Below are 16,041 nucleotides of genomic sequence, written 5' to 3' on the forward strand. Positions count from 1 at the left end.
TACTAGAGTATGACTTTTTTTTCAAATTTTGAACGACATACTAAACTATGACTTTTTTGTCACATTTTGGGCGACATACTAAACTATGACTTTTTTTTGTCATGTTTTGATTTCACATTTGGAGGAATCACCCTTTAAAACTTGTAGGGAGAGAGAGAGAGAATCGCAAGCCCCACCCTAATTACGGAGAAACTTTAATGTAAATTATACATTGAACAATACATCAAGTCAACCATGGCACTCCACAGTAATAGTTTACAAACACTACTAACTTTACAAAATGAAAATGTTTTGTGTTAAATTACTTTCTGAGTTGGTGAAGCATTAATAAAACAATTATACCAAATTAGTTGTACATCCACTTTAAAAAAGTCTATTTAAATGCAGTGAAAACAGTTTTGACTCATTATAAGTGAGAGTTGTCGTACATTTCAGGCAGTGAATATCACAACTTTTACTTGATCAGAAAACAGAAAAAAGTGCCTCAGATTGCAAAGCTACAAATTTAAAGCTACATACCATAATATTATGACAATATGTGACAGCTCTGACTTTTGTTCTGCATATTCTTATACATTCTTCACAACAAGTGCAAAGTATACATAACCATGTCCTCGGCAATCATGTTACAAATGTTATTGGGATTTTTTGTTTTTGTAGATATTGTGCATTTCCTTTATTATTATCATTATTATTATTATTATTAGTATTAGTAGTAGTAGTAGTAGTAGTAGTATGGTTTGCTTTTCATTGTGACTCCTGCTCATAGAGATAGAACTATAATGAACACCACTATGATAATGAACACAGTCACAAGCACTATTCCATCAACTGGTCAATTTAAATATCTACGTACACTTATCTACATTTCATACACATTTTTCTCATCACATTTAAAGGTCCAGTGTGTAAAATCTTGGGGAAATTATTTTTATTTGGCAGAAATTGAAGATAAAATACTTAATTTGTGAATTGTATGAACAGTTGTTTTACATTACTCTACGGATGACGGATATTCAGCTGCAACATGCAACTTCTCCATTGAATGTCACTACATTTTACACACTGTCCTTCCATGGGTCTATCTCCAGGTTCAGTTACTGACTGGTACTGGGACTCCTCCAGATTCAGACGATCTGAGCAGTGGGTCTGTGTGATTGTCTCTCTTTGCCTCGAGCCACCAAGTTGTCATGTCCCCCTTTCCCTGTGGGATGGTCAGGAAAACAGTAGAAGGTTGGAGTGTTATTGCAAAAAAATGTTTGGCAACACCCAAAAAGAGGTCTTAGTGGAGCCGAATGATAAAATATTTCCCAAACAAAGAGAGAAACGTGAGTGGTCTGAGAGCTATCAACAATTTTGCAAAACTTCCAAGCCCCATGTTCAGACTCGTACATTAGCAGAAATGTAGCACAGCCTTGAGTTAAACGTGCTTTTGTCCACAGTGTTTTCTTACCTTCACGTTAAGTGTTCCTCTGCAGGTCAGTACGTAACCTCTGAGTGTGTGAAGCAGGTCTGCTGTGGCACCACTCACCTGGATCTTCAGAGCTGCAGATGCAATGATAAACAAGCACAAAACATGTGATATCATATAGTTACCTTCCCACCTACCTACCTACCTTTCTTCTTTGACAATTTTGATACCAAGTTTGCAATTTGCTCATTTGTCAATTAGAAATTGTGCAAGACACAAAATTTCCTCTAAAATGACTCTGACTTAGATTCACTTATAAAACTCTCCAGACTTTTAGCCAAATTTTATCTATCATATAAAAAAAATCGTTCTTAAAAGTGTAGATTCTTCATTATTAGACATACCATAATCAAACAGTTAATAACTGAGAAAGATGTTGGTTTCAAATGTAACCCAACCCTAAATTAACATCAGTCTTTGACTAGTTTATTTTCCTTTCTTTTACTGTGGTCTCATATTTTGACACTTGTCTACAATACTTCCAGAATTAATTTTGTTTCAGTGTGACAAAAAACTCAAAAAAACAAAAAGAAAAAAGTTTCTCAATCACCTAAAAGTGACATCAAGAAACTTCTGAGACACCTGAATGCTACCTTTTAATACGTAATCATCCACATTGCTTCAATGATCCACTCTTTCTGATGCATTTGAAATGACCTAGCTTTTCACAATGAAAGAAAAATCTTTTTGTTTGGAGTTTTTTTTTCCTTGTGATTCTGGTTCATTTTGAGGGTAACCTCCTCTTAATATACCTTCACTGGTTGATTCCATCCGTGACGCTGTGTTGACAGTGTCTCCAAAGAGGCAGTAACGTGGCATTTTGGTGCCAACAACACCAGCCACAACAGGTCCTGGCAGGATACACAGCAGGAATTATAAACAGAGTTAGTTAAACATACTGCATGTGTAAGCTGGAGTAAGATCTGCTGGAAACAAAGCAGCATCTTCATGATGTAAGTTAATAAAAAAATTAACACATAAATGAATCAACAGGCATCCTATATGTTTTGACAGTAGCATGTGGTGTGGATAGCAATTTGAGATCAAAGATGATAGTTCTTCAGTTCTTTTAAAACAACACTAAAGGATAACACATGTAGTGAGTGATGTGATGTTATAAACGTTCCTCTGTCCTAACAAGGCCATTATACAGTAGCATTTAAGTGTTGTTATCACACTGTAGAGATGCAAAGTCAGAGTAAGTCTCCAGGAAATGAATGTAAGTCAATGCAATGTCCTCTGAAGTCATGGAATACAGACTGTGTGTGTGTGTGTGTGTGTGTGTGTGTGTCTGACACATTGCAGGATGTGGGCAGATAATCTGATGAGGTGCTGATGGATGCACAGAGATGTTCTGCAGTACCTGAGTGGATGCCAGCACGGATCTTTAACTGTGTGTTGGGCTTGTGGGGGATCTTGAAATTGTGGCAGACGCTGACGAGATCCAGGGCCATGCTGGCTATCTCTCCAGCATGATTGATGCCATTTTCTTGAGGGACCCCAGAGACCACCATGTCTGGATAATTAGCCATTATTTCATGATAAGGGACAATACAGGAAGAGGGAGAGGTTCACTGATAATAAACATTCTCCTCAGAGGAAAAAAGTTATGTCTGTTTTATTTGCTCAGTCTTCATGTTGTTGTTATTTCTCCTTTTTTCTTCTTCTTAAAACTTAATAAGATTTGATGAGTTATCTGCAAATGTAATGTCAACATCCTTACTTACAAGCATCGCCGATCGTCTCCACTTTGTAGACGTCGTAATTGTCAATAATGTCATCAAAGGTGGTGTAGAGCTGGTTAAGGAAGTCCACTACCTGGTGGGGGGTGCTGGCACCAGACAGCTGAGTAAATCCAACAATATCACTGTCGTGGTGGAGCAAAAACAGTGTTAGTCTCCTCTAGGTTATCCACTGAATGTAAAACATCAAAGTATAATTAGAGCATAAAACCCACTACCAACACAGAATCTAACAGATTTATTTGGTCTTTGCTAACCTGAAGTAGACAGTGGCGTTGGAGAAGCTCTGAGCTTCTGTTGTTCGACCTTGACGGAGGTCATCAGCAACGGGCTTGGGCAGCATACCTGCACACATGGACAACTAATAACTAAGTGACTGTATAATACAGTATGACTCAGGAGAGAAGAGACATTTGCACCACTAGATGGCAGCCAAGACAGCTGAGTTTCTTTTATTATCACACACACTGGCATATGTGAGATGTTTTTAAAGTTTGTCATGTATCAACAACAAATGAACAAATTCATAAAACCTGGACAACAAGATTATGCTTTGATTGAATCATCGTGCGACACCACTCCACACTGAGACTGTGACTCACTGTACAACAATCGATCCGTCTTCTGTTTCTCTTGAAGAAGGTCCTGTGTTCTCTCTGCCACGATGGCCTCCAGATGTTTGCTGTACTTCTCCATCTGCAGTCAAACAACCGTGTTTGTGTCTCAAACTCCAGATGGCTGCACAGTTTCTAATAGGCATAGCCTGTTGCATGAATGTTTATATTCTATTTGACCACGTTTCAGAGGGTCATTCATTACCAGGTTCATCATCATGTCCACTGGACTGACTTTATGTGGGTTCATCTTGTCGAGCATCTTTTTCACCTGCTCAAACGTGGGCCTCATGGTGACGTTGTGGGACCAGCACTTCTTAATGAGCTGCTCAGACAATAGATTATTATCATTGAGTGAGTTTTGCACTATAATGCCCTCTGACAAGTATGACCATGTTTGCTTTTCATAGTCGTACCTCACAGTAGTGGACTTCACTGGGACAGTCGGTATCTGCCTTCCCTGCTTTGACCTCAGGCAGAGGGGGGCGCCACATGATGTCCATCTTCACTCCCTCAGCCTGCTCCTGTGAAAGAGAACTGCTGGTCACAAAGCAAAGATCAAAGAGACACAGAACCTTGTAATCTGTGGGGAGAAGGCTGTCATACTCACTGAAATGAGGTCAGAGCGAGTTGCAATCTCAACCAGAATCATTGAGTAGCTGAGGAGAGAAAGGATATCTCACATGTTTAATCTCTACATCTTTTATCCAACAGTATAAAATGATCTCTGCTTCAAACACACCTGTAGATGTCTGCTGCTGGTGTCATACTGGAGCCGCTTCCCAGCAGTACCTCTGGAGCACAGTAAATACGATTTATATCCACACAGTTGAAGCCACCGTTGAAGGCCTCAAAGTCCTCTTTCCTGTAGGCTATGAGCCCGAAATCTGGAGCCAAACACACAAGAACACACAGGGTTCACTGATGAAGGCCGTTCTCTTCCCTTCATAATAGTGTGATTTCAATTGTGTATGAAAACGTGTAAACATAGACACAATACCTATTCTAAAAGAGATTTTAGAATAAATGAACAAAAAGGTTGACTATGAATGTACAAATAAATTGCTTATTACTGCACTTGATTTATTTTTTTAGACATTGTGTATTTAAAACTGTGGAGTTTTTTGAGATAGGAATAAAAGATTTACCAATTGTATTCAGGTGTTTTTCAAGTCAAGGAAAGTAAATTTAAGAAGGTTGTGTATCTATAAAACATGTGAAGTGAGAACCAATGTTTTCAATTAAAACCAGCTGATGGTTTTATGAAATGGATTATATCTCAAAAAAGCTTTAAAATGTAAAATAATAAAGAACTATAATTTGGAGTCTTGTTTTTCCTTTCTATTGTATTGTGTAGCTTTTCTCATGTACTGTATGTACAGGACTTGGGCTCCAGCCTTTTCCTGTTTTTTGGTTTTTGTGTGAAATGGAGTTGTGTAAATGACGTTTATTTTATTCCTCTAAGTTGCATATTGACACAAATTGTCAAGCTGAGTTAATCAGTTAACTGTTTCTTCCAAATACACTTTCTGCATAAATGGAGGTAAAATACTGTACCCCACAACTCTGGTGTTTACGATGCAGAATCAGGTTTAATTAGCATTGTTATTTATTATTTATTTATTTATTGTTACCTGAGATTTTGCACACCCAGCGGTCGTCAATGATGCAGTTCCTGGTGTGAAGCCTCCCATGAAACGTCCTGTGCTGGTGGAGGTAAGACATCCCGCGGGCGACGTCAGTGGCAAAGGAAAGTCTGCAGAAGCAGAAGAAACTTCTTCTATTTATATATAATATTTATGCCAAATATAATCACTACTATATATACTCGCATACACACACACATATATATATATACATATAGGTGGAAAGTGATGAATTACATTTACTCACGTTATACTCACTGTAATTGAGTCGAAATTTGTGTACTTGTACTGTAGTACATTTTAAATCACATCCGTTACTGCGTGAAAAACTTTGGCAGGTGAGTGACCTTTGACCCATGTTGACTGATACATTATGTGTTTAAATATTTTATTTTGTCAGCATAGCAATAATTTGTGAAGGTTTGTTAATTAAAAACAATACACGTGAGATTTGTGTCCCCTTGTGCTTTTTGCACAACACAAGAAACTCTTTTTACTATGAGCTACTTTTTTACTTTAACTTCAGTACATTTTTAGACCAGTGTTTTGACTTGTACTTAAGTAAAACATTTTTTATCAAAATAGTAGTGCTTTTTACTTGAGTAGAATGTTTCAGTACTCGTTCCACCTCCGCCATTATGGACTGTGGAGTCTGTTGTTGGAAAAGTGAGCTTTTGAATTGTGTTGCACTTTATAGCCTCATTATGTTTTTCACCCATTTAGAAGTAAAGAAAAAAAACACAAAAATAGTTTTCAACTGCATCTGAAAAGGGGAGTATATACAGTACATAAAACACAGAAAATCTGTTTGAATGTGACATCATCTGACCTGAAGCCCCAGTTGATGGGGACGTCATCATTGAGCAGGACATCAGACAGGCTTCCTTTGGGACAATACTCTGTGATGATGCACACGTACGGCACCTCGATGGAGCCACCAATGAACTTGCATAGATTGGGATGGTCCAGTTGTCTGGATTGACAGTTGCGAAAAGTCACATGTATCAAACATTGGGAATTATGACGTGATTTGACGAATGTGTCAAACGCGTCCTCCTTCCTCATTTGACTCTCCATGAAGGTGTTTCCTCACCTGACTTCTTTCACCTCCTTCCTGATAATTTTGGACAGAGTGAAATGTTTCTTCTGGATGTGTTTCACTGCCACCGTCCTCCCATCACTGCAAGACAGTCAGGGTAAAGTCAAACTTAAATATCCACTCATGTTCACAGCATATTGAGAACATCTTTCCCTTAGTTCAGTTTTTATATATATTCTGAATATTCTGTTCTTCTTCAGTTTTTTTTTCCTGATTCCTATTCTCTTATTGTCGTATTGGCCTACATGTTCCCGCTCCATGTATCCTGGCACCAGGATTATACTATATTCAGTCAGTAATATATTCCGTCACTGAATATATCAGTCAATGTAGGATTAAACATCTTGCAACACTGGCATAAAGACCTGCCAAGCCAGAGATAGAACTGGCTGGAAGACAAGCTTCTCCACTGCTCATTCATAGACACCTTCATTCCTCCTCCCATCTCATGGTTTATTTATTGGGTAACACTTGACATTACACTAACAATATGGTATTGCTGTGTTATGAGTATGGTTGTTATTATTAGAAGTATTATGTTATGTTAATATTCATTACAAGTTGTTTCCCGGATATTACTTTAGAAACTGTATGGTTTTGCTGTGACAGTTGTTGACTCACATTCCCTGAGAAAGGATAGAACATTGTAATAGTGGGTTCATCTTCATTTACATTCAACCTCTCACTGAAGAGAAGATAAAAATTGACAATAAATCTGTGAATTGCATTAGTAAAAATATGGCATTACCATAATAATACCTTCTTGTTCCAATTTATTACCATATACATTATTACCATACCATTACAATGTTGTTAATGTACTGTAATGTAAAGTGTTACCAGTTATTGACTTTTCATAAAGGCCAGTAAATTGAATGAGTCCAGTCCACAAGAGAAATATAAATATGAAAAGACACCTGAACTAAACATCAAGGGGTCTGAATACTTATTTGTATGCTAATGTGATTTTTCAGGAAAAGACTGCATCATAACCCAAGCTAAAAATCATTTTGTTTATTTTAAGGTTAAAACAGGGTTTTAACCTCTTGACTCTAGTCTTTTCCTATTTCATTCCACCCTGTGTTGTGTTTTATCTTAAAGCAAATAATAGCGTTCCGTACTATATGCCTGGCTGGATGAATCCCGGTTTGAAGGAGTTGCTGAGTCCAGTGCACACAGTGACGTCTGTGGTTCGACTGATGGTGGACTGACTCTTGGCACACTGTTGGCTGATGGTGCTGCCCATGCCCATCCAGCATTCTCTACCTGCAGAAATGTTGATGTCAGACATGGATGTGTGAATGTTGAAATTCCGAGATACTGAGACATAAAATATATGACCTACACGTAAAAACATGCTTAACTTCTCTTACCTAATATGTAAAAAAAATAGAACATTAAATCAGCTACAGATACAATAGATAACATACAGTATATTACTTGAAGAGGGTGAACATTCGTTTAAGTTATCAGCAAATTATTTCCAGGATTTTACAGAAAAAGTGTAATAATTTACGCTACAATACTGTTATTATAAAGGTGTGGCTATAACAGGAGTGCTGTGTGGTTTTTTTTCAGTATTTAAACAGAAAACGACTGCTTCATGTCAGAAATATATGGCATTAGTGTGAAGTTATAGTAAAATATGGTATTTAAATGGGACATTACTGCCAAATCCCATTAATATGTGGTAAAATGTAATCGTACAGTAAATAGCTCTTGATTTACAATAATTTACTATAGATGATTACAGTAGTACAGGACACAACAGTTAACTATAAATATCCACAAAGCCATTTGGATTTTTTTTTTGTTTTTTTACCAAATATTATGTTCTTGTAGCTGATGATCCAGCTTTCATCCCAAAACATCTTCTGTTTCTGGTACTGAAGCCACTGTGCAGGAGCAAATAAAAATGAAATAATCAGTGTATATAAAACTTGTTTCTGTGTGTTTTCTGTGTGTTTTCTGTGAGCCCGTGTTGCACAGACTCACCACCATGGTGAGGATGAAGCCGCTGCTGAAGAGGGCGACAGGAAGTCCGATGGCTATTTTGATAGTGATGGACATTGGACAGATGCCACAGTCTGCAGGACAGGTGAGACAGTTCTCCTCCAGCTCACACACGTCATCGCCGCACACTGAAATAGTCATACATTCAACACGTTAACTTTATTTAAAGCAAAGGAAGGAAATGACAATCTATTGTAATTTATGTGAATATTCTTTCTTTTCTTTTTTTTATGCAGTGTAAACTTGGTAGCACTCTGGAAAAAGTTATTAATATTTGTAATTAAGTAAAGAACATAATATGAATAAATGTAGTCTCTACTCCAGACTAAAAACTGTGATTAAAGGGATAGTTCAGGGGTTTTATAGAGTTGACACCATTCAACCAGTTTGGAGAGAGACAAAAGAACCAGAACACAATTTACGCACTGGTTTGATGTGTATGGAGACAGCAGAGAGAACATTTGTTGTAGTCTCATAAAAGTACAACTGAAAAAATCTCTGTGCCAGCTGTATTCACACAGCTCTATGGTCAGTAATCATTTCCCTGACCGATGAGACGGTGTGTCTCAGGCCCATAACCCCTTCTTCAAAAAAAACCCTGCACTGTCTCTTTAACACAGAGCAATTACCACTGAGGTTCACAATGTTTTAAGGGCAGTTACTATATTAGTGGAAGGAATAAATACTGAAGGTTATGTTACTTATCAAAGTTTATGCCAGAAAGAACAAAAGTACTTGTATGTTTGCTGCTCAGCTGAGAGCGTGGCTGATATTTTGAAATCCAGACTATGTTAGTGCAAGGTCAATGTCCCTGTGTCTGGAAGTAAACAAGACTCTTTGTCTGAGTGATAAAACAAAGTATTTAGACTATAATCCTGGATAATCTTTTCATTTTGTGCATGTGTATTGACCTTGGGCACTGACGACAAGTACTTTGGACTCCAGTGCTGCGTGCATCCGTCCTATTTTGATATGAGCAATGATCGAGGTGACTCCCACATGGATCAGCACCACCTGGATGAGAAAACAGGTGACAAATTATTCCTTGTCGTCCTCTGATGGAACAACAAATGTATTGTTTTATCAGAGGATGAAAAGAAGTAGATCAGATATTTTTATCCTTTTTTTCACTCCCTTGTCTGTAGTTTTAAATTACAATCATTTCATAAGGAAGAGAAATGTATTTTCCTCATTTGCTGTTGTGACTCAGCAGTATAACAGACGACACAGAGGATGTTTCACTCTGATCAAAACCATATCTCTTTTTATTTTCAGCCACAAAGGGTTTATACCGAATGTAATGTGTTTATACAAATGAAATACATATGATCACCAGCACAGTGATTCTGTGATAAATGATCATCGAAGCTCAGCACGTGTTAGAAATTAAGGGTTCTTTTAAACTCTTTTGTTTGGTTCTGCTCACCTTTGAAGTCCAGAATTTCTGTGCCATCTTGCCTGCTTTGGAAACAGTGTGAGTCACTATTTTACCATCGTCAGGAATCCACGGGCCACAAATTCCGCCTTGTTTCTGCGAGGAGAGAGAAAACAATGTTCTCTACAAAGTGCCGAGGAAAAAAAGTTTGAAAAGTGAATTGTGGTGCTGAAAAGAAACTCAGTCACTCAGCAGTTGGACAGGATAAACACACAGAAACTCTCTCTCAGTCGATTTTTATTGTATCATTTGACAGAACCTGTTTTCAGATGGACATAACAGACACAGAATAATAATGACGACAAAAAATCTGCAGCTCTAAAGACAAGATACAGCACTATATTCCTTTCTGAACCATAATCACAGATTTAGAAAAGAACTGATGAACATTTTTTATTTAGCTATGATCCTAACGTTATTGTGAAGTCATTCATGAATGCTTGACAGATGCAAAGCAATGCACTCCTCACAAATTAACATGAATAGATGACACAACAACAGCTGTAGAAATGTAATATTTGCTTGCACTTATGATTTATTATACTGGGAGGAAAAGATACTGTCAGAGTGGTCAGGAGGATGGAGCCACGCACAGTGTGACGCACCGACGGGAGATACCAACCATGAGGCCGAGGGGACAGGAGTGGATGTTGGCGTGATACACACAGCAGTTCATTTCGTTAGCGTTGTTCCAGTTTGACGGGCACTCGTGCTCATGACAGAACCTCTTTGCCTCGGAGGCGGCGCTAGAAGTGAAGACGGGCAGAACGACAAGCAAATCAATTGACACAAGATGATGAAGTGACACGATGATATTTACAATAGAGGATTAAACAAAAACAAGGAGATCCGCTTGTTTTTGTTTGAGCTCAACAGTTGCGAGTCTGTGTGTACCTTTGTATTTGTGGCCTCTTCATGACCTTTACTGGTATAAACACTGACCACGAGTCGCCACGGAGACCAAAACCAGGTCCTAACAACATATACCCTCATTTCTGAGGAACTGGTTAAGTTTAAGGCTTAGATTAAACTTGTGTTGAAGTTAAAGTTAAGGCTTAGGCCAGGCATTAACACTGACATTGACATTGACTGGTTATGGTTAAGGTCAGGGATAAGGCCGTCTAAATGCATGGAAGTCAATACAGTGCAGTGTTGTAATGTAACAAAGTACAAATACTTCATTGTGTACAAATACATATCTGTGTTTCACTTTGTTATTTATATTTCTAGCAACTTGTACATTTACTCCACTACATTTCCTCTAACTATCTTTGTTACTCGTTACTACCAAATAAAATCAGAAGAGGAGTTGATAATGGTCTGTATTTATAAAAAGCTTTTCAGTTTTGCCATTCGCCCATTCACACATCTTTCATACCCATTCACACACTTCAACATGGGGTTAAGTGTCTTGCTCAAGGACACATACAGTATAGACTAGCAGAGTCAGGAATTGAATCCACAAACTTCCAGTTGGAAGACAACTCACCCTACCACTCAGCTACCATGGCTCAATCCTTACGCCTCACTTGTACATATCAGAAAGTTACTTTTAATACTGTACAGTAAGTGTCATATACTTTAAGACTTTTACTTAAGTAATATTATTAAAAAGTGACTTCAGCTTCTACCAGAAGGCATTTTCTAGAGATACTTGTACATTTACTCAAGTATCCCTTTTAGGTATTTTATAGAAGACTGATACAGTGTCATTAGACGGATCGCTGTATAAACCTGAGTGTGTGTAGGGGCATGGCAGGGTTGCAGGTGTGTTTATGTAACACACTCACCTAAACTGGAAGATCTTGTTCCTGACTGCATACTCGTAGAAGGAATCTGACGCCGTCACTGTATATGTGACATTGAACTCCTCCCCGTTGGTAACTTTCTCCGGGGGTCGATGCACCCACGCCATTTCCAGACCTGTAAGCACACACACACACATTTACCTCACCTGAGCACATCCAGACAGCACATATGCACGCAACACGTCATATTTGCACAGGTTGTTATAAATTATGGAGCCGCGCCTCCTAAGTCACCATAATTATTTCTGTACCAATGTAGACTCCTTCCTTTTCAGCCTGGAACAGGAAAACATGTGACGTTACAGTAAAGTGTGACACAATGTAGAGCTCCTATTCATAGGACATTTATTATGCTGATGACATTTCAGGCACAACAGGCGCTTACAAACGAATATCCTTTGAATGGGAAGCACTAAGATTTGTTTATTAAGATTTTTGATTGATACAGCACCCTTCTAAATGTTTTTTACACCACACATAACAAATATATAAATGCTAAATATAATGCTTTACTATAAATAAATCCTAAATAATAATAATTTACTGTATGCACATAACAGGTTTATTTTCTAGTAGTTGGGAGCATTATTGCTGTTAAGACTAAAAGTTAGGACTAATTGAACACCGTAGATAGAGTTTAAAAATTAATACCAGTGTTTAAAATACAAAATACAAAAGTATAGGAAATCTTTACATTTTTGTTGATTGTATTTTCACTGCTGACAGTAAACTGTCGCACGTTGTGTAAATGACAAGAATCACAACATCTTGTAAGATTGATGATGTCAATATGTCTAAATAATGACAATGATAATATGTCTATATGAGTGTAAAATACAGATAAAATGAAATTGCCTTATACATTATAGGCACAGGGAGAACCAGATAAGTGTTCTGTTTGTTGTTGTTTGTATTATTTGTACTGTGTATGTACATCATCAGAACAGTTGCTTTCACCTGCAATGACACACAACAACAGGCAAGCAAATGCAAAAATAAAAGCACTTACCACCACAACTAATCATGTTGTAATCATTTGGACTGTTGAGCGGCCAACAATCGAACTCTGTGTTGTCCAGATCATGCCAGCCATTTACTCCCTGCTTTACAGAGAGGAAGCTTTTTATATAAAGGATTCCCTTTGCATGTATGCACACGGAACATAATATAGCCTAATGTGAATAAAATGTTTTAATACAGTGCCACAGTCCATGATAAAAGGTGATACATAAATGAAATGCTCAAATCTGCAGAGTTTTTGAGCCACTGAGATAAAAAGTAAAATCAAAAAGAATCCAACATCCCATCCACGACGGTGGGCAAATAAAAAAAATCACTGTGTTATGTTTTACAGCAAAGAAAAACAGCCAAACATTTCATAATGTAGAAAATCAGCCCTGCAAGATAAAGAGGCAATGCACCAAAAAACCACAAGATCACATGCCCACAGCAGCAAGTGTTTCTGACAAGACAACAAAGCAACGGAATTCATAAGCAATAGATAAAAACGTGAATTTTAAAAGCCCATTTTAAACTGTTTGCAATCCACCTTGTGTGTAATAAAGAATGACTTACCAACGAGAAATACAGGGAAAAGGATGCAGTGATCCAAAAAGCCATGAGGAGGTTTGCTGCCATGGCCAGACCTGCTGCAAACTGACTGACGGGTGAATGACCATATCCCCGACCCCCCCTCCTCTGTCTGTGTGTGTGTGTGTGTGTGTGTGTGTGCATGTGTGCATGTGTGTGTGTGTGTTATAGTACCCTTCCTCAAATGTGTGTCTCCTTGTCTCTAATTGTCCAATCAGCAGAAGAGGCTCTCCAATCACTGTTTGACCATGTTCTTGTTCACAACGTGCTTCAACTGACCTTTGCTGTCCTACAGGTTTCTGCTGCACCTGAACTCACCACCAGAGCTCTGGTTCCAGCTGCTCCTCAACAGTCACTTTGTTAGCTACATAGGTACATATAACACACCTGAGAAAATGTTAGGAGTGGTCACCTCCAATGGATCAGCAGGATTTTTTGCACAAACACACCAATTAGTAATAGTATTTTTTTTCCTCCACTATATACTTATTACACACCAGTAGTGAACACACACAGCCCTTGGCCCTTCCCGAGATTGAACCAGTGACCTTCCAGTTACAAACCCAATTCCTTTCCTTGGCCTTGGGCTGCCCAAGTTGCTCCCTTTAAATATTCAGATCAGCCTCCATGCCACATTCAAAGTCACTTAAATCATCTTTTTCATTCTGATGCTTCATTGAACTCCAGAACCCCATCTTGACTACATGCCTACATGGCAGCAACCCATCGCGGGTTGCTGCCATGTGATGATTGGATATTTGTATTCACAACAGTTGAACAGGTGTACCTAATAAAGTAGCAGGTGAGTGTCTATATGTTTTGATTTTTAGGTATCAAGAGCCTACGAATAATGAAATGTTGTTATCTGTGCAATGTTGGTGACTGTTCTCTATAGTGTTTTAGTCACTAAACCTCGAGTCGAGTATGAGTTGAGTATTAATGTCATCAAGGTTGAGTCTGAGTCAAGTTCCACTTAGTGGTGACATACAAATAAAAAAGATTTTACATTAATACATAAATGACACAAGAGCTCACATTAATACCCCAACACTACCAAGGTTATAATAGTTTTTTTATTCGTTTTAGTTTTGACTTAAAAAAAAAGAAAAAGAAATTAGAGCGGGTTTGCTAGTTTTTTATTAGTTCTGATAAGTATTGTATCTCAAACACAAGCTTTCAAAATTGCCGGAAGAGAAAAATAAATATGAATCTAAAAGGATTAGGACAAAAACTAAGCACATTTATTTAGTTTTAGCTAATTTTGTAAACACACAATTTGGTTTCAGATAGTTATGTTTGGGTTTTTTAAATTAATTAACGTTATTTCTTTAGTTTTCCTGAACTATAATACTATAATATCGCAGCCAAAATCTGTTTCCCCCAGGATTATGAAGAAACCATGAGACAGCATTTTCTGAACATCTGTGAAATTTAATTGGCTAGAATTTCCAAGAACTGCATAATTAGAACACAGCTGTAGAAAGAGGGGGGCAGCCACACCAAACACTTAACAGTTTATATTTTTGGGAATTGAAAACAGCAGAGCGGGCCAGCGACAGTCACGACAGATCTACAGAGAAACTCCAATACAGTTCTCGGTGCAACACAGCAAAGGTCTTAACTGAAACCACACGAGTGTAATCGAAGTCAAACACCAACACAAAACATAAACCAAACGTCTTAACATCCTGAGTCATTTTATTTTTGATAAATGTACAGTGTTGAACCTTTTCTTCTGTTGCTGCGTCATGTGTATAATGTGAGCTTGGTAGAAAGCATTTTAACGTAGATGTTAGATTGAGGAGGACACGGTGGAAGTTTGGCGGGGAAAATGAAAAGTCATGCAGTCCTATGTAGCGATGGAAAACTATAGGATATTATCGGGATACAAAGCACTTCAAGTTAATCATGGTGAATTTCTATTATTGTGAATGGAAGAAAAATAAATATGTCATAAAATCTAAAAAAAATCTTGTCAGACTCACCACCATACACTCCTTGTGACTTATTTTGTCATGGGTTTTAGTTTAAGAATCTAAAGAATTTTACTGAAACCGCAATAATATAGTGAATGACAAAGACGGCTAATTCTTATATCGTCCCGTCAATGTGAGTAAATACAAGGTTGTGACTTCAACAGGATTCAAAGGCTTCATGGGAAGGGCAGAGGAACTAAGGTATGTTTTCAGTACGTAGACTGTTACACTCACTCACACTCATTTACATCTAGATGCAAATATTATATGGTTTATAAACTATACATGTATTTTACAGGGTAATTCAAATGGTGTCCGTTTACTGTGTTTTAGACAAAGCAGTGTTCAAGAGAGTGTGTGTGTGTGTACTTACTGATGTAAGTATTTTTCACTCTAATTGGAACCCTCCCCCCCCCTCACACACTCACACACACACACACACAAACTCAAGAGTTATTTATTTTACTGGGTCTTTGGGCAACAAGAGAGTGAGTGAGTGAGTGAATGGAAACTAAAGGTCATTCATTAATTGGCCTGGACAGAATAAATCCTCCAGAAGTGGCAGCTCTAGGGCGTCACAAGTCTCAGGCAGTGGTACTTCATCGACGGACTGTAGTGCAAATCATGTAACAGGAGTTTCAGACAAT

At 37.9% G+C, this 16,041-nt stretch overlaps 1 protein-coding gene across 1 annotated transcript; it reads right to left on the reverse strand.

Moving 5' to 3' along the window:
* Nucleotides 1–685: 685 nt before the first annotated feature.
* Nucleotides 686–13,858, reverse strand: LOC122780508 (atrial natriuretic peptide receptor 2-like). Its single transcript, XM_044043498.1, has 23 exons — nucleotides 13,404–13,858; nucleotides 12,838–12,928; nucleotides 11,811–11,943; nucleotides 10,643–10,766; nucleotides 10,012–10,116; nucleotides 9,497–9,599; nucleotides 8,568–8,713; nucleotides 8,395–8,467; nucleotides 7,694–7,838; nucleotides 6,567–6,653; nucleotides 6,303–6,446; nucleotides 5,462–5,583; nucleotides 4,570–4,714; nucleotides 4,438–4,486; nucleotides 4,244–4,351; nucleotides 4,033–4,152; nucleotides 3,816–3,909; nucleotides 3,471–3,558; nucleotides 3,199–3,338; nucleotides 2,835–2,987; nucleotides 2,224–2,322; nucleotides 1,454–1,545; nucleotides 686–1,204 (listed from the first exon to the last, which is right to left on the reverse strand). The coding sequence occupies exons 1-23, from the start codon at nucleotides 13,560–13,562 to the stop codon at nucleotides 1,094–1,096; spliced, it is 2,631 nt and encodes an 876-aa protein (XP_043899433.1). The 5' UTR covers nucleotides 13,563–13,858; the 3' UTR covers nucleotides 686–1,093.
* Between the last annotated feature and the right edge of the window lie 2,183 nt (nucleotides 13,859–16,041).

This window comes from Solea senegalensis, linkage group LG14 (genome assembly GCF_019176455.1).
Source record: "Solea senegalensis isolate Sse05_10M linkage group LG14, IFAPA_SoseM_1, whole genome shotgun sequence".
Classification (NCBI taxonomy): Eukaryota; Metazoa; Chordata; class Actinopteri; order Pleuronectiformes; family Soleidae; genus Solea; species Solea senegalensis.